Source organism: Cryptomeria japonica, chromosome 10 (assembly GCF_030272615.1).
Source record: "Cryptomeria japonica chromosome 10, Sugi_1.0, whole genome shotgun sequence".
Taxonomy (NCBI): domain Eukaryota; kingdom Viridiplantae; phylum Streptophyta; class Pinopsida; order Cupressales; family Cupressaceae; genus Cryptomeria; species Cryptomeria japonica.
This window is the reverse complement of record NC_081414.1, coordinates 11889453-11908815: the sequence shown is the minus strand read 5'-3', so window position 1 is coordinate 11908815 and position 19363 is coordinate 11889453. Positions and strand designations below refer to the sequence as shown.

The 19363-nt window shown below is 38.7% G+C and overlaps 1 protein-coding gene across 3 annotated transcripts in view; it reads right to left on the bottom strand.

Annotated features, from left to right (window-relative positions):
- Positions 1 to 19363, bottom strand: part of LOC131069371 (translation factor GUF1 homolog, chloroplastic) — a 291243-nt gene that overhangs the window by 130172 nt on the left and 141708 nt on the right. For 2 of the 3 annotated variants that reach the window (XM_058004742.2, XM_058004740.2), the window contains one exon: positions 12595 to 12666. The exons of the other annotated variant lie outside the window; for it this stretch is intronic. In XM_058004742.2, coding sequence (XP_057860725.2) covers positions 12595 to 12666 — 72 coding nt within the window. The remainder of the gene's footprint in view (positions 1 to 12594; positions 12667 to 19363) is intronic. 3 annotated transcript variants of the gene reach the window in all.

Here is a 19363-nt window from a genome sequence, read left to right as displayed (position 1 = left end):
GACTGTAGGATTTCGATAGAAAATGCCAAACTCAGTGAGAATGTTCTGAAGCCAAATGGCCTCAATAGCAGCATTAAGTGCTCCTCGATACTCAGCCTTAGTAGATGAAAGCGCAATACAATATTGTTTCTTCCTCGACCAAGAAACTGGACTAGAAACAAGAGAGAAGCAATACCCTGAGAATCACCTGCCCAATCTCAATCTGTATATCCCACCAAGTCAATATCCATGCCCGATGTATAATGAATCCCATAACTGTGAATACCCTATACATAGTGAAGAATCCACTTAGCTTATTTCCAATGCAGCTCATGTGGCTCCTGCATGAACCTGGAGATCAAGCCCACGACATATGAAATATCAGGCCTCGTGTGAGTCAAATATATGAGGCTTCCAACCAATTGACGATACAAGGTAGCATCCGCCATGGGTGAAGAACGAGAAGCCTCAAGTTTGACTCCTGAGACAAATGGAGTCGGTGCAGGCTTACAGTCAAGCATGCGAAATCTCGAGAGCATATCAAGAGCGTACTTAGGCTGTCCAATGAAGATACCAGAAGGCGACTAAGTGATCTCAATCCCTAAGAAGTAGTGGATGTCATGTCCCCTTTCTAGAGTGGACATCGGAGACAGAGGAGTTGGCCTATCATTGGAGTCTCGTAGGCTAGCAGAGGTTGATTGGGACTCATTCAGTGCATATAGTGATTGGATTTTGGCTTTACAGGCAGTTTGGAGCCAGTTTGGAGCAGTTCCTAGATTTTAGGGGGTATCCCTAAATTTTAGGAGGTCGTGACAGTTGCCAGTCGTGAGGTTATTCATGACCTTTTAGATGGTTTCAGTTTCAGGAGATTTGGGTGTGTTTCCTAGTTTCTAGGAGCATCCCTAGATTTTAGGGATGAGACTGCCAGTTGATCCATGATTTCCGACTTCAGTCACAGACAGGTGGCAAATTCCGTTTCAGGTTTTTGGAGTCATTTGAGCCTTCTACAGCTATTTGGGATATATTTTTAATATATTTAAATATTTCTTAAGTTAGCGTTTAATTATTTAAATAAGGCTATGTTTATAGCCATTTTGGAGTGATAAGGGGTTTTTGGCCTCATCTGGATGCGTATCCCTTGGTGTGATAGCTCGTTGGAAAGGTCTTGGACTTTCCTAAATATTTCTCTTTTGACTCAGATCCTTTCGGTGAACGGATTTCTTTATATTTGAAAAAAGGTCATTTTCTATGCACTTGACAACTTAAAATGAGAAATATAACATTTTAACCCTAAACGCCCCATTGAGTCACTTTTAGGGTTTGAGCTTAGTGGGAAGGTGTTATAAGGAAGTTGAGACCTAATTCTTATTATCTTTTACACATTTTACATCTTGGATTTGAGATTTGGCTCTGGAAGAGCTTTTCAGCATTTGGGACGCCAACCCCAATGCCTTGCCTGTTTGGGACGTAGCCCCCATTACAGTGGTTTGGATTTGTTTGCAGCTATTAGCATCTTGGAGATTGTACGGCATTCTTTCTGGAGGTTCAGCAATTCTGACAGAGTTCAGCGTGGGGTTTGGGGTTTCTAACCAGTTGGGTGTACTTAGCAGCGGTACGGCTGTACCTGGCAGCCACTTTCCTTCCCACGTGCAGCACTTGGAGGGCTGGAATCTTGCCACAACTTCATTCCTAGTTATGTTACTCTTTCAGCATCCAGGTTGGAATTATTCCTGATTGTAATCTTCTTGAAATTATTGGAAATCTTCATCTGGTCAAATATTTGATTTTAAATTCAGAAATCTGCCTTGAATCGAATTTGTTTTGGCTGTATATGAACTTCATTTTCAGTACTTTGTTCATGTACTTGTACTTCATTATTTACTTGTTGAAAAATCATCAAAATACAAAAAGAATTCAACCCTTCTGCAACTTCTGTCTATTTCTGAAAGAAAATATTAATAAGCAGGAAAAATCAATTTAAATAAATAAAAATTACAGCAGATTGGTAAAAGAGATCCATCAGGGATCTTTCAGTGGAGTAGACCTAAGTCAGACATCAAGAAACGATCATGAAGGGCAGTTTTGACTGCCTTGATATGGGATGAGTGGCTCCCAATCATCAACAAGTCATCAACATAGAGAACAAGGAAGGTGAGAGTATCATCCTACTGCAAAATGTAGACGTTTGGATCAGAATGGCACCAAGTGAACCCAACTGATAGAAGGAAAGAGTACATCTTGGCATACCAGGCTCGAGGGGCCTGTTTAAGGCCATAGAAAAACTTTCGAAGGCAACAAGCAAGTGAAGGATCCTGGATGAACTCCTGTGGCTGCTCCATATATATCTTCTCCTGAAGGTCACCGTGAAGAAAAGCACTCTTCACATCCATCTAATGAACTTCTCAATGATGGGCTGCAGCAATAGCAAGGACAAGTCAGATGGAATTCATCTAGGCAACTGGCGCAAAAGTCTCAGAGTAGTCAATCCCAGCAACCTGGTAGAATCATTTGGTGACCAAGCGAGCCTTATGCTTATCAACCAACCCATCTGCAGCCAATTTTGTTTGGTAGATCCACTTGCACCAAACAAGTTTCCTTCCCTTAGGAAGAGGGACTAAATCCCAAGTATGGTTCCTCTCCAAGGAATTGAACTCCTCTTGCATAGGAGCATCCCACTTGGGGACACCTGAAGCTTCCCGAAAGGACTGTGGATCTGAAGCTGTAGCAAAGAAGAGATGTGGAGCATGCTCGAATTGAGACCTTGTTCTTCTCTCATCTGAAGGATCACCAACCCAATCACCTGCTGACGAGCCCAAAGAGGCCCAGTAGCTGGAGAATGAGGAGAATCTGGATGAGAATCATCACCCTTTGAATGATGACTAAGAGGGGAGGAAGATGAATCCTCATCATCGTCATCTGAAGTGAGGAAGAAGACTCCTCAGAAGGATCAGGAGGATTAAAATCCTCAGAAGAACTATCGTCATGAAGTCGCAATGTCTCCATAGAAATGAAAGATGGAGGAGTGGCAGAAGAAGAACTGGAAGTATCCTCCTCAAAACAAACAATCCTCTCAATGAAAAGCTCATGTGTGGTAGGATGGAGAAGCCTGTAGCCTTTGACACCATCTGGATACCCAACAAATATGCAAGGCTTGCTCTGTGGATCCATAGCCTTGCGTTTCTCTGTTGGAATGTGGGCCCATGCAGGAGACCCAATCACACAAAAGTGTTTGGCTGTGGGTTTCCGACCAGTCCAAGCTTGGAAAGGAGTTACCTCCTTCACAGCTCGATGAGGAACCCGATTCTAGATATAACATGCACAGTTGATTGCCTCTGCCCAATACTGAGGTGCCAATGATCTTGAGTGGATCCTACAATTAGCCATTTCTTTCAAGGACCGATTCTTACGTTCTGCAACTCCATTTTGTTGTGGAGTGTAGGGAACTGTGTGTTGAAGATCAATGCCTTCTGAGATATAAAACTGCTCAAACCTCTAGCTGACATATTCACCCCCATTATCGGTGCGCAGAACATTGATGGTTTTCCCTGATTGCTTCTCTGAAAAGGCTTTGAATTCCTAAAAAGACTCAAAGGCCTTAGACTTTTGTTTGAGAAAATATACAAAGGTGTACCAAGAAAGATCATCAATGAATGTCAAGACATATTTGGCCCTATTGAAAGAAGGATGTGGAAATGGTTATGCTAAATCACTGTGTGGCTCTCCATGCTTTGCCTTTATCAAATTTTTCTTCAAGGTGCTTGCCAAGAATGCATCCTTGACAAACTCCATCAAAAAATAGAATATAAGGCAACCTTATAACCATGTCATGTTGATTGAGTTGTTGCAAGTAGCGGTAGTTCAAGTGGCCAAACCGCTCATGCCACAAATGACTCACGTCATCAAAGTGAGTGAGCAATGCAAGTGAAGGAGACTCAAGAACAAAGTGAGAAAAGTGATACAGTCTAGACTGATGATCTAATTTCCCACTGCAATTGTAGACCCTTTGTGCATCTCACTGATTACCATTGTGTCTAGAGTGAACTCAACCGCTTGCCAGAGCCAATGTGAGTGATCTGATAGACAGACAGGAGATTAGTTGACAAAGATGGAACACAAAGGACATCCTGAAATGTTCCTTCACCCACATCAACAAACCCTCTCCCATGAACTTTTGCAGGAGTGTCATCACCCAATAGAATAGATGGCATAGAATATGACTCCAAGGAGAAAAAACTATCTTTCGATGAAGCCATGTGGTGTGAAGCACTAGAGTCAATGAACCAGGAATTAGGCTGGGAAGCAACAACAACCAGGGCCTTGCCCTTTCCTTTCCCCTTACTTGTGTCCTTTGAAGATTCTTGAGATGAACTTGGTTTGACAAAATCAGGCAGCTTGATGTTGTTCTTTTCTAGAAGATGAGTCAAATGATCAATTTGCTTCTTCAGACATTTATGTTCATCATGACCAGCTTTCTTATAGTAGGAACACTTCGTTTTCTCCTTCTTTGGCTTGTCACCCTTTGAAGAAGATACATCATTAGTTGCCTTTGAAGTAACTGGCTTTTGTTCTTGCTTCTTCCCTCCTTAGTTCTTTTGTTTCTAATCTTTCTTAGAAAGCCCATATTGAGCTTTTGTACCCTGGTTGGCAACCAAGGCTTGAAATTTAGAGAGCTTAATTGTGCCCATTTGAGTTAGCTTATCCTGTTCTTGTGTGAGTTCTTTTGCAAAATCATCAAGAGAAGGCATTTTAAAGCTGGTTTCTAAGGCACTTTTTGTAGCATAGAAAGTAGAAACAAAAACTGAATAGTTTGGACCAAGTTTGGAAAGAATGCTTAGAATCGATTGTGCATCTTTCTTATCTATCCCACATGCCTTCAATTGCAATCTTATAGCCTTTAGTTTTGTGAAGAAGTCCTGAATTGTATCAAAATTACATGGATTTAACCCTATTAGCTCATTCTCCAATTGGTGTCCCCTTAACTCATCTTGATTACCAAACAACCCTTCTAATGTTGTGCATACATCATTTGGAGTTGTAGCAGATTCAACATGAAAATGAAGATCAGAAGATACAGACATACATAGAGTACCATAAGCTTCATCACATCTGTTAAACCATTTTGGCTTTTCTGCAATTAGTGTTGGTTCAGTTTCAAGTCCCATAGTTACTCTAAACAACCCCAACTTCTTAAGATAGATTGTCATTTTTGACTTCCACTCATAGTAGTTGTAAGGTGTGAATATTGGTACTGTATTTTGATCCATTTTAATGCAGAAAGTAAGATTGCTTGTGCAGGAAAGAGAGACGAAAAACTCAGAGAGAACACACTAGACCACCCCGCCCCCCCCCCCCCCCATTTTACTAGATCGGAAATCACCCCCCAGATATTGTAAGGTAGCACTTTATAATTTAGTGCATTTACAATGCTGGAGTTATTTTCCAGAGTTTTACAAAGTCCAAAAAATGGACACAAATACTGAAGGCAAAAATAATATCTCAGAATATGAACATCAAACCAACACCAATGTATTCTACTTGAAAAAATATCCACTTTCAAACAAAGAATTACCTGAATCCGAGATCATATGTGAAAGTTATAGTGGTTTGAAGTTCATAAAACGAGGACTGCCCTTCAGATCTGCTAATAAAACTTAATTTTTTGAAAATTGGTAACTTCTAAGAAAAAATTGATTACACCACTGCAAAGAGCACGAAAAAATACCCCATTTCAAAAACAATTGCACTGAACAATACCTTTGTATGACTGAGAACAACTCATTTGAAGATTACATGCAAAAATGAAAACTGCAATAGTGAGAGGTCTGGCTCAAGCTTTTCGACGTGATTTTCGAAAGATCTGTTGACTGAATGCAAAATCTAGAAACGACCCAGATGGTTTTTTTTAATGGCGAAACAAACCCAGAAAGCGTTTTTCTTTATCACTTGCAGAAGATGGGGCCACAGTCTTAAAAAAAGCCTTCAACAAGGAAGAAACGACATGCAAAGCTTCTGGTCTCCGATCTACACACACTTTATATGAAAATAGAGGTTTTTGGGCCTTCCAAACACAAAGGAAATGTCTGTTAGGCCTCAAAACACATTGTTTGAAAGTTCCTTCACAAATCTAAGCTTCAAAAACCTTGTTTTACAAAAAAAAATGTGTAAAACAATATTAATGGATCTTCATAAACCTTTGTTGGTTTTTCAAATCATGCAAAATGCAAAAGAAAACATAGCAATATTTTACAAGATCTCTACAATAATCTAATATTTCAAAACAAGCTCTGATATCATGTTAAAATCTGAGAAAACAGATTTAAACTAGAATCGAATTGAAAGAGTTAGAACAAAATACTGAAAATAAAATGGACAGAATACAATACTAGAGAAAATTGATGCGAATGCTCGACGACAAAATAGCATCAAGAGAAATCTCCCAATGTCCAAAATGAAAATACAAGCAAGGTAGCGTGTTTATATAGACTCAAGTGAGGGGTGGAGGTGGCAATACTAACCAATGAGGAGAGACCACCATGATGGTCTAAACATAGTAAATGCACCTACTCATAGCATGTCGACACCTCAACACCCACTTGTCTTAAGTAAACATGCTTTATTAACCTAAGCAAGCATAATTAAAGCATAGGAAAAACCTAGGAAAAAAGAAATAATAAACCCAACTAGGAAAATAAAAACCTACACTAACACAATAAAACAGAGATATCTTCATTATTGATTGTGTAACGTGTGGACTGGATTCCTTGAGGTGATTCCGGTGGTTGTTTGCAAGTTCGAGGTAATTGGACCGACTTATGGAAGTGTGTGATCATATGTTTTGGATCCGGAACATGGTTTTGTAAATATTTGAGTCGACTTCCAGCTACACGTTTCATATTCTAATATTTTGGGAAGCTGACTTGTGGGAGATCAATTTTGCTTGTGCGAATATATAAGATCGACTTGGTTAATGCATTTATGTGTGGATGTAATGTGTGAGATGATTTTGGGAGCGATTGAGAGCAGTTTCACGTGCGCACCTTGAGTTTTGTTGATCCGGTAATTAGTAGCAAGGCAGAACAGAGCAGTTTATCAGAACAGCAACAGCGGATCACTTTGTGCCTAACCGGAACTGTCATTTGGCATAGTTAGATGCTTTTCTTCATTTCATTACTCATTGTAATCATTTTGTATTAGCCTGTAAGGCAGTGAGCCTTCCTCCGGGTTGTAGCCCTCTTGTAATTGAGCAATGAGCTCTAGGCAGTGTGCCTGAATGCATGTGCATTCGCCTCATGTAATATTGTTTTACCTCTGGCCATAGTATAACAATACTGTGGGTTCAAATCCCACCGTGGTTTTTCCCTTTCCGGGTTTCCAAGTAAAAATATTGGTGTTATGGTTATATGCATATTTGCTTTGTGTTTCTGCATTTTAGTTTCTTACTTGTGCATCTGGTGGTTAAAGAATCAGATTAACAAATTTACAAATATCGAAACACTAATTCACCCCCCCTCCCTTCTCAGTGTTCATTGATTCCAACAATGGTCACATATGTAGTGAAATGAAAAAGCTGGGTAAAGTTGTCCTGAGCAATGAATCAATGACAACAAGATGAAGAAGAGCCCCATGAAGGCCTTCAAAAAAATGTACAACCATGATGAAGCATCCAAGATTAGAACTAAACAAATGAAATTTATTGAACTCAATGGCTATAACAATTCAGCACAAATAGACAAGGCCACTGTTCCATGAAAAGTCTAAACAGTTGGTGGTGACTTTATGGGCCTCTAAAATTCTTGTGTGTGCTTGGCACCTCTAAAATTCTTCTATGTGCTTGGCATTTGCCTCATCTCAATAGTAATTTAGAAGCAATTCCAACAATAAGAAGACATGAGCATTACCGTTAGGAAATCCAAATGCAAAATATCACTTAATTATAATGTTTATAAAGCTATTGCATGAAAACTAATAAAAGCTAATTATTACTTCTACTCTAGCAATAATGGTTTGCATGAAATATAATTTCTATACAAAATCCTATCCTCTAATACTATGAAATGTCCCCCTCAATTTTTTTTTAATTTTTCACACAATACATTCACCCATTAGCATTACCATAATAAAATGATGAGAGCAATACAAAATGGCGGTTCTACTAGCCACTTCCACTTTCCAGCGGGATAGAGAAAACTGGAACTAAACCACTAATTGGCAGTGTAACTAGCCAATTACAAATCCAAAATAACTTAAGTAAAGAGACAATCACTCAACCACTTATACAACGGGAGGACTAAAAATGATAATAACAATCCACTCAACCGCTTATTCAGTGGAAGGACAGAAGTACAATGAAATAAGATAGGCAGCAAAGCCAACCTCTTCCACTTATTCAATGGGTGTTGTGATACAATCCAGAAATAAGATAGTTGTTAGTACTACTAATCAGCTTTACAATTCATATCATAGATTTTTAGATCATAAGATATCGCAGTCCAAAGCTGCGAATAATGTTTAATGCACCTCAAAGCTACAAGAGACTAACTACCCAAAAACAACCCCCACACTACAAAATTCTAAATCTGATATACTTTTCCAGCAAACTGAAAAAACACAGACCAGCAACACCAAATCACACTAAAATGCTTACGACTTCTCCCAAACTCAACAGAATGACTCCAAACTGAATGCAAATGAATTCTAGGAAGGAGACGCCTTAGCCAAGACTGACAAATAGCTGCAAACCTGCTCAAAACATTAAAACACGCATTCCAAGACAACCCCAAACATGGTACGGCCTGGGAAGAGGGCAATTTGCTATAATTAATTCACAACTCCAAATTAGACTTTGAAAACTGACATGAAGGATCGCCTAGGCCTTAGGAAAATATAGCAAGAATACCCAGAAGCCACAAAAAATCACCCTTGGACTTATGATGAAAATACCACTTCAGCTCTACAACCGACCTGCAACTTGGAAACTCACAAAACACCCAAAATTACATTAGAAAACATCAAATGTCACTACATCAATGAACTCCATCTGTTCTTCAATGTAAAGAATAGTCTCACAATCTCAACTAGTTGCTATCTTCCAAGCAAGAAGCTAAGAACCGGCTAGGAGGTATGCATTCTTTGAAGCAATCACTCTGACTTTCGGCAACACTTCGTTGCAAACAAACATGGATAATCTCAAATGAAGGCCAAGGCACTTATTTATAACCTTCTCCCCAAATCGAACTTCTTTTCCCTCCAATATGAGATTAAACGACATTCAAATTTCCTTTAATTTGCATTTCATTTCATCCCCTCACCAAATCGCCCAAGTGCCTAGACAAGTCACTTTATTAAAATGCAAATAATAGATAAGTGAGCGCCCAACATACAATCAAGGAAATGACTACAAATATTAATATAACTTAAGCAATCCCCCTTAAAATAAATCGTCCAATACTAAACTTGCCATTTTTCATCAAATACTAAACTTGCCAAAACAAGCTCCAAAAATATGGGGAATCAAACTAAGAGAATTGCCCTGCCAGATATAGCCACTGCACTAAGCTGCAAAAAACCCTGCCAAAAATAGCACTGCTACAAATAGCACTTACTAAAAATAGCATACTGCTATAAATAGTAAGTGTTTCCAAAGTGATTTTAACCACATTTTGAGCAGTCGTCGCAACTTACTAAAAATGGCAAGTTCGGAAAAATCTTCAGATTCATTTGCATGTTACACCATCGCGAAGCTCTCTGAAAACCAAAAAAAAACCAGAGAAATAAGCTGCCCTTGTCTCCACTTACTAAAAATAGTAAGTTTGCCAAACTCTGTTGCTTGCCATGCATGTACCATCATTGCGAAGCTTTCTAAAAACCCAGAATGAATCCAGAACCAAAAATGACAAACTCCAACATGCAAGCTACCAAAAACGCTGAAACATCCTCCCAGAGGTAGGAAACCCTAATTTTTGCTCCCAACTAGCCTACAGATCTTCGGGATAGGCTAACGGCCAACTGAATTGATCACTGCTGAGAAGGGGACATTACATACTAAGATTAAAACCATGCAACCTCTAGTTAAGTTGTAGATTGAATTTATTATAAACTATAGTTCACAGGCAATCCAACATCACCAAATACATTAGTGATTTATGTTTTCAAATTTCTACTTTAGTTTTGTGTGTTTGCTTTTCTTTGTTGTTGATCCTAGTCTCCTCAAAGACTGCTACGTGAATTCTCAGATGAATCCATCCAACAAAGTAAATTAGGTTTCCATCTAATCCACCAAGAAATCCTAAGGGCTTTTGAACCTAAAGCCAAACACTCTCAAGCTCCCTAAGGAAAAATAACAAAACCAGCCATGGTTGAAATGAACCTCTCATTACTCATTCGTAGGTAAACGGAGATAACCTTTCAAATTCCTATTTAATTTTTTTCAAATTCTTCGTTAACTTTTCATATTTCCCTCCTTTTACTTTTAATTTAGTGTTGGCTGCCCCACGAGGAGCGCTGCCCTTTGACCCCACTGGGAGCATTGCCCTCAGGCCCCCGTTTGATTTGACAGGTACACTACAAGTTGGGGTTGTCTAGTATAAGCCATTGTCTATGTTGTTGTCACTAGTTTTCCTGAATATTACTTGATCTATACTTTTTGTCTGGAAGACGACTTTTTCTTTTTGGGGGGATGATGTAGTCGGCATAAAATGCCTATTATGTTCGATAATATTGGTTATCTGCCAATGTATTAATTGTTTGTATTAAGAGTGTTGTCACTCTCAAGTAGTTATAAGAGTTGGTTGGTTGACGGTTGTGTTCCTCTTGGCAACCGTCGAGTTCTTTAACTATGTTGTGTACCGCCAAGGAAGGTAGGAGGATATAGTCAGAACAATTATAATCCTTGGCTGACCATCGCTGGTCTTCTTCTCTATAATAATTTCATGTGCGAATAAAGATATGTTTTACTTCTGTATCTGGTATACATTGTTATTTATGTTACTATTTCTTGTATTTAATTTATTAAATATAGCAGCAAACACAAACTCAACAAGTTGCAAGTTCTTTAGCTGAGCGAAATTGGAGTTCTTGGTGAAGAATTTAGAGGGATATTTCATGATATGTGCATGGTCAAGGCTCCATTTTCTTGCAATTAAAATTCTCTCCCAAGTATGTATCTTTTTATTTATTATTTTTATTGTTTTTCATTTGATGCTATCATATTGAAATATTTTTATTTTATAATTTATGTTTTTTAGTTTTTAACTAAATGTTGTATGCAAACTCAACAAGTCGCAAGTTCTTTAGCTGAGCGGAATTGGAGTACATACTCCTTCATCCACTTGGTCAAGCACAATCTCTTGGGTGCAAAAAAATAAAAGCATTTGGTCTACATGGACTCCAACCTTCATCTATTGTCACATAAGAAACGCGAATACAATGAGGGTGTGACAAGGAATTAGGATCTAGCCCCTGAGTGTGTTGATTTAGATGCCGCAGTTGCACAACTTGCCCAAATCTAGATAGATGAGGCAGCTCTTGCAGTTGACACAGACATTGCTAGTGGGAGTGGCAATCCAATGGAGTATGGTGCAAATGATGTTGAACCAACTGTTGACGTTGATGCTTCCGATGAAGATGAATATGGATATTAAATGTGTGCCATGGCTTGAAGTTATATTTTCATTGTGTCATGACATTTTGAGACTTGGATATTATCAGTTTTGCAAATGTTAATATGATATTATAAGGTATTTGGAAAAAAAAATTATTGGCAATTATGGATTTATGAGTATCACTCTTCTTCTAGTTAAACAATTTATATATATACCAAACAAAACAAAAAAAACCATACGCATACCCAAGGAAACAAATTGCCATACCCGCATATGCAAATCTGTATTTGTATCTATACCCGCACCCGAATCGGCAACAAAGTAAATCCATTGAAGGAGGGCAACAAAGAGGAGGGTAGACATAATAGATTGATGAGCACAGATCTAAATGAATTTGGGATCCTGGCATATATCATTGTTTCTAAATCAAATGCAACCTCCGTCTTGTGAAATAATATATACAATCTGTTATTCTGTGACATCTTGTACTACTTTCTTGTCTTAAGAATTTAGCTTTTGTTATGTGCTCTTACATTGAGGGTTCAGTTTCTATGTTTGCGCTGCATGAAGATATATTCTTTCATTAGACCATCTATCTGTGACTGCGTCGCTATGACATACAAGCAATAATGGTATTTTGTAAAGGTTTAAAAAAACTAAAATGCAGATAAGGGACATTTGCACAGTAACATCAACATCGGACCTTAAAACACTTAGTTTTATATAAGCAATAGCATTATTACCACAAACAAAACAAAAAAACTAGCATAAGTAATAATTAAGTAAACATAGTATGAGTCAGATAAATTGTGAATTCAATAAGATTCTTTCATTTTTATACTTTTAATCAAGCGGTTATCGTATCATAAATTCATGTTATTTCTTACAAGATTCATTTTTATACTTTTTCATTCAAGTGGTTCTCATAAACGGAAACAAAATTTTAAACAAATGAACCTTGTAAGAAATAACAGTAATTTAAAATGGTCATAATTTAAAAACTGTCTATTCTCACCTCACCAGCATATAATTCATCAACTTGCATTTGAGTAGGAGACAAAACACCAAGCTCATCTACAAAATATTCCTGTTCTTCAATCAACAAACAACAAGGTAAAATTAATTAACAAATCCTGAAAATAACAAAGCAACACAAAACAAAGTATGATTAATTAACAAATCATGAAAGTAACATGTTCTATCTCACGACACAATTTAGAGTATGCAAATAAATAATGAAAATATAATTCTTATCTGCTCCAATATGAAGCTTTGTAAATCAATAACATATGACAGACACTCCAAATTACACAACATGTAAGGATTCACAATACTTTGAACTAAGTTATTTCAATGAACACTCAATGGTAAAACTCCATTCATCCACTCCCTATAGAAATGCATGTTATACATGTGCACAACCATTTATGCATGTTGCAATAACCAGTCACTCTGCGATTGCCTTTGGTAAATTTGATGCATTACTAATCATTTCTTTTTTACTGCCTGTTGTGATGTATTCACACATCACCCCATTGCAAATGGGGACCCCCACTTTTTCGCTTTCTAGGCTAGTCCTCTTAGCTTAGTTGTTAAGTTGTTGTCGAGTCTTTTCTATTAACCTTTTGTTCGTAGTTACTCGGGAGCTGGCCAAGTCTTTCTCTTTGAGATGAAGTGAGGTTTAACATTCCCTTTGCCCAGCCAAGGCATAATCCCTTCCACTTCCCCCGATCCTGTCAGTGGATGCCCAAACCCAATCACTCCCATTTCCATTTCCTTCCATTTCCACCTCCCCTAACACTCTTCACTTCCATTTACCATACCTTCTAACTCACCTACCTTCCTATCCTCTATCCTCCATCCACCTTTCATACCCCATGCCTTAACCTCCTTCACATCTCTACATAACCTACCACTTCCATGTCCCTTACTTTACATCCCATCTTCTAACCTATACCATTACCTACCTAACCCTCTCCCCATCCTAGCATACTCATCCACTACATTTACACCTACCTTTGCCCACAACTACAGCTTCCACTCTCCTATCTCCATAACCCTTAGCCTACCACATCTTAACCTCCCTACCTACTTAATTATTCCCATTTCCCACCTTTATTCCTAATTACCTTCTTCCTACCCACACCTTTCCATCTTATCATCTACCCCCATCCTAGCCTACCCATATCATATCCCTATCCTAACCTACCACCCTACCACCATACCCTTTTCCTTTACCTACCACACTGCACCCAAACCCTTCCTTATCATCTCCCCCCCCCCCCACCTTTACCGCCTTCCTTACCCCCTTTATCCCCCTTCCTAACTCCTACCTCCCACATCCTAAACCTCCCTACCCCTCCGTAGCCCCACGTATCTCCTATTTCCCTTCATTATCCACACCCTTATGTCTCCCTTTCTTCCAACAACCCATTCCCCCTCTTTCTCCACGTAGCAGCTCCCCTTAACATTCCCTTACCATTTCCCCCATATTCCTCTCATCATCCTTTGGGCCCCACACACACTCAAAAATGGAGAATCAAACAAGATTTTTAAGGACTTTCCTTGCTGGGACCCACCGAGCTTTAGCCTGGGGATTTTAAGTGTTTTTAATTACCATGCCACATATTGCTTGGGCCCCACCAAACTCTAAGGTGGAGAGTTAAAAGTTTTAAGACATTTTTTTTAAGAAAAAGAAAAGAAGAAAGCATCCACCACACCGTTTCCTTGCAAGGTGTGGAGTTAATGATAAGGAAGCTGGCCCTTGAAATTAAAGACGTGTCCTTTAGACCAAAACCATTTGGGATTTAAATTCAAATGAAATAAATCAAAGCAAATTCAAAATCAGAGTATAAAACAGCAGAAGCAAATAACAACATAAAGGAGCAAATCCATATTAGAAATAAGGGAAATCAGATTCGAAATTTATTTCCAGATTTGAGAAAACATTGTTCTCTTTCTAGTATCTTGATCAAATATGTTTGTTTCCAGGTCTAATGGGAGCAAGGATGCATGGAGCATAGAACGAAAGAGATCAATCAAGAATTCAGGTTTCACGTCCAATACAGGGGGAGTAAAGAACTCAGAAATGCAAATTTTAACAAGGAAGAGTGGTCGATATCCATACAATTCAATCACAGATTCAGCTCAATTCAGATCTAAGTGAAGATCATGTGTGAATTCATATCATATAGGGTGCATCTATACAATGGGATCAACATTCAAAGAAGAAACTGACCTTGATGAGTGCTTGCTCAGTATAAGTCCAAGATTGTACGAATGAAGCTTACAAAGCTGCTTCAAAACAGATTACACAAACCAAGCCTTAAGGACCGAGTTCATGAGGAGCAATTAAGTGATCATAGTTGATCAATTTAATCATCTGCTAGAAATAAAGCACCAAATTGATGAAGGTTGGCAAATTACTAAGAAAACTGCTCATCAACCTGAGATCATGAGGAGTATTCGAACGATGTAAGAGGAAGAACTATAACTACACTTGGAAGGGAAGATGAGGCTCACCCAGTTAGTGCATACAGCAGCAATTGTTCAAATTCTGAGATAGAGATCCTGATCCTTCGCATCAAAGAATTCATCTTGGCATTTTAGTCATCAAAGATCGCCCCAAAGACAATTTGGTTCACTCACTTTATGATCAAGGAGATTTCTTTTTGAAATCAGGCTTGAAGAAACACAATATCAAGTTTTGATACTTCAACAGTGATTGAAAGGACAACGAATTTGTCACTCCTCAGCAAGTTTGACCTCCAAGGTGGCAATATAAAGGTTCAGATCTGAGACTTGAAACATTCCAGTGACTATCCAAGTTCAACCTTGTGCCTTTGAGAATGACATACCGGGTTCAAAACATTTCATAAGCCAGCCAGTTAGCAAGCAACAAAGGAAGAAAGGAGAAATTCGCTCAGGTACCTCTCCAAGGTACAGGAGCGAACTAAGATGGATCAATGCTTTGCTTGCAAGTTGGAATGAAGTCTTGTCCTTAGGACCTCCCAACGTCTCTAGCTTGATATAACTTTGATATTTTTTGATGAAAATGGAGCTAAGAACTAAGGAATTTGACTGAAAAGCTCAAATTCGCTCCTGTACCTCTCAAAGGGACAGGAGCGAATTCTTCTAAAGCCTCCCTCTTGCTTCCAATTTGAATCAAACTCATGCTCCGAAGCCTTGATTAGAGAGAGATTGACTTAGACATGCCTTTGAAGATGTATTAAAACAAACTTTGATCATAAAGTAATAAAGAATTTGAGCCAAAATGGCAAATTCGCTCCTGTACCTCTCAAAGGGACAGGAGGGAATTATCTAAGAGGTCATGTACCTTGCTAAGGTACCCAAGCGAATCTGCTAAAACATAGACTTTGCTCCCAAATTCCAAGCAGAGTTATCTCAAGGTGCTTTCCTAGGATGATCCAAAGCTAAAACAGCATGAGCAAGGAAGAGAAATGAGTATTTTGTCAAAGCCTAAGACATATTGGCCAAATTCGCTCATGTACCTCTCAGAGGGACAAGAGCGAATTCACTAAGAAATCCTGTACCTTGCTAAGGTACACAAGTGAAGGTGTTAAAACTTGATGTTTGATCCAAAATATCGATGCATAAAAACCTTAAGGTGATTAATTAGCATGGACCAAGGCTAAAGCAACATGAATGGAGGTGAAGAATGAGCATTTGATCAACATCTAAGCTTCTTGCTTCCATTTCGCTCCTGACCCTTCCAAAGGTACAGGAGCGAAATCCTTGAAAGGTCCTAGTTTCTCACTCAAGCAATTGGACGAATCTTGTTAGGGAGCAAATTGACTTGATCATGATGGAAGAAGGATTCAAAAACTAGGTTCAAGGTGAAGTATTGAGGAATGAAGCGTGAAATGAATCAAAAGAAGAATTTCACTCCTGACCCTTCCAAAGGTACAGGAGCGAAACCTCTTGAAAAGGAGTGATTTGCTAGTAAAGATGTGTTAAAGGACTTCTTGAAGGTCATTTTAACGTTCAATACATTCTAAGTATCTTGGAGAACATGAGTATTGAGTGTGCTTTCATTTGAAAGGCAAGAGAACTAAGAGCAACCCCTAGTTCACTCATGTACCTTCCAAAGGTACAGGAGCGAAAAGCATTGAGGATGAGTAATATGCTAATGATGGTGTGTTGTAAGTCTTCTTCATGGTGGTTTTAAATGTTCAAGCATCCTAAACTTTTCTTCATCAAATATTGATGAAAATTTGACTCGAGTGCTGGCATCTTGTTCGTCACTCCTGAAGGACACACTATTCCAAGATCGTATAGACTCATGTTTCCATGCACCAATAACATCGCTGAGTATGAAACCTTGGTCACAGGAATCAAAATGGTCGTGGAATGGAGAATCACGGAATTGAAAGTCTATGGAGATTCTCAACTAGTTATAAATCAAATCAACAATGAATATCAGACAAAAGATGACAAGTTGCTGCCATACAAAAGAATGGTGGATGACTTCAAACAGTACTTTGTACACACCACCTTCGAGCAAATACCAAGGTTGGACAACAGAGCGGCCGATGCAATGGCCACTATCGCTTCACTGCTACAAATTCTAGAGCAACAAAGTCGTTATGAGTTCCTAGTAGAGCAACTGTTTTCCCCGGCCTATGACAATTTTGCTTCCCAAGTCATCTATGCCTTAACCAGTTCAAACTCCCCTCTATACGGGACAATCTATGAATATCTTAAAACCAATACCCGACCACTCGACCTATCTCGTAACAAAAAACGCAACTTTATCCAAAAAGCCACCTGTTATACCTTAACCGCTGACACACTTTACCGTCGAGGTCTAGATGGTACTCTTCTTCGTTGCCTTAATCGTAATGAATCTGACTTTGCTTTACACGAGCTTCACGAGGGTATCTGTGGCACGCATTCAAGTGGTCCTACTCTCGCTAAAAAACTTCTGAGAATGGGATATTACTGGCCGACAATGGAGAAAGACTCTTATCAATTTGCAAACAAATGTCCTAATTGCCAAATTCATGGCAATCTTATCCATGAACCAGCACAGGAGTTGCAGCCATTTACGACAACTTGGCCTTTCTGTCAATGGGGACTTGATTTAGTAGGGGAAATTCATCCTTCCTCTTCAAATGGACACAAGTTCATTATCACTCCAACAGAGTATTTCACAAAATGGATTGAAGCAGTCCCACTGACCACAGTAACTAGAAAACAGATTGCCTCATTTATTCTCAATTATCTAATTTGAAGATATGGCATTCCCGGTTCCATCATCACAAACAACAGGTGTCCCTTCAAAAATCAGGACGTACGAGAGCTATGTGAGCGATTCAAAATCCAGCATTGCTTCTCTACACCTTACCACCCACAGGGGAATGGTCAAGCAAAAGCATCAAAAAAGACAATCTTGAAAATCCTAAAGAAAACGGTAAATGATGCGAGTAAGGATTGGCATGTACAACTCAATCCGACACTCTAGGCATATAGGACTAGCATTCGGACACCTACAGGGGCTATGCCATATTCATTGGTGTACAGATCAGAGGCAATTCTACCTCGAGGTAGAAATTCCATCACTAAGAGTATCTTTGAAGGGCCTCATACCAGATGAGGAGTATCGGGTAAACAGATTGCAAGAACTAGAGCTTCTGGATGAAAAATGACAACATGCCTATGATCATCTCAAAGCATACCAGCAGCGCATGTGCAGAAGCTACAACCACAGACTCATACCTAGGATTTTTAAAGTCGGTGATCTTGTACTCAAAGAAAATCCCAAAAATCAACAGGATCGAGAAAAGAAGGGGAAATTTGAACCTAATTGGTTAGGTCCCTATGTCATCATATCAGCATACGGATCAAGCGCCTATTAGTTAACAACTTCACAAGGAGATGTGCTCGACGAACCAACCAGCAACATCCATTTGAAGAAATTCTATACTTGAGTGGTCTAAATGCATGAAAAAAATCAAAAAATCAAAAATACAAAAAATACAAAAAAATACCAAAAATACAAAAAAAATCAAAAAATCAGAAAAACAACAAAAAAGTGCAATAAAAACAAGTGGTGAAAACCTGGCAACAGGCGCTATTTGTGAGAGAACAGCTCCTCTATCTATCACTACTCATATCTTTTACATCCATCCAAAGTCAAAGCTAATGGCCATTGCCCAACACTTTTCGCGCAGCATTATCCTAGACATAGTTAGCGTAGTCACTGTCCTTGATTATCTGAAGATCAGTTCATCATATCCCACCATGGCTTGGTGATCACTGTGTATATCCACATCAATACATATCTATAGCTAGGGGCAGCATTCCTCTCAAAGTTAACCATTCCAAACAACAAACAAACAAAGAATCATAGCACACTGAGGAAATCCTATCAACAACAGCTCATCAGGCAAGAAAACAAGGCAATTATCCAACTAAAAACTTTCACACACACATGATGGATGATTTTTTGAATTATAATTTGTTTACGTCTAGCATGAGGCTTTGACTATTTTGTATCTTAAAAATTTTGAATCATTAGATCTACTGAATTTCTCAACAATGCATCAACTAGAGGAGGCAACGGGGGAGTCTGATATTTTGTTTAGTTTTCTGTTTGTGAGACGATCACTTGTACGGTGCAAATTTGTCTTGCGACATGATTGAAAACATATCATTGAAGACATTGTTCCACTTTGCACATACAAATGGTTAACTCTTGTCTATTTTACGTAAGCAACACTCAGATCGTCTTGGTTTAATTATACCTCAACGCTTGTGCCGTC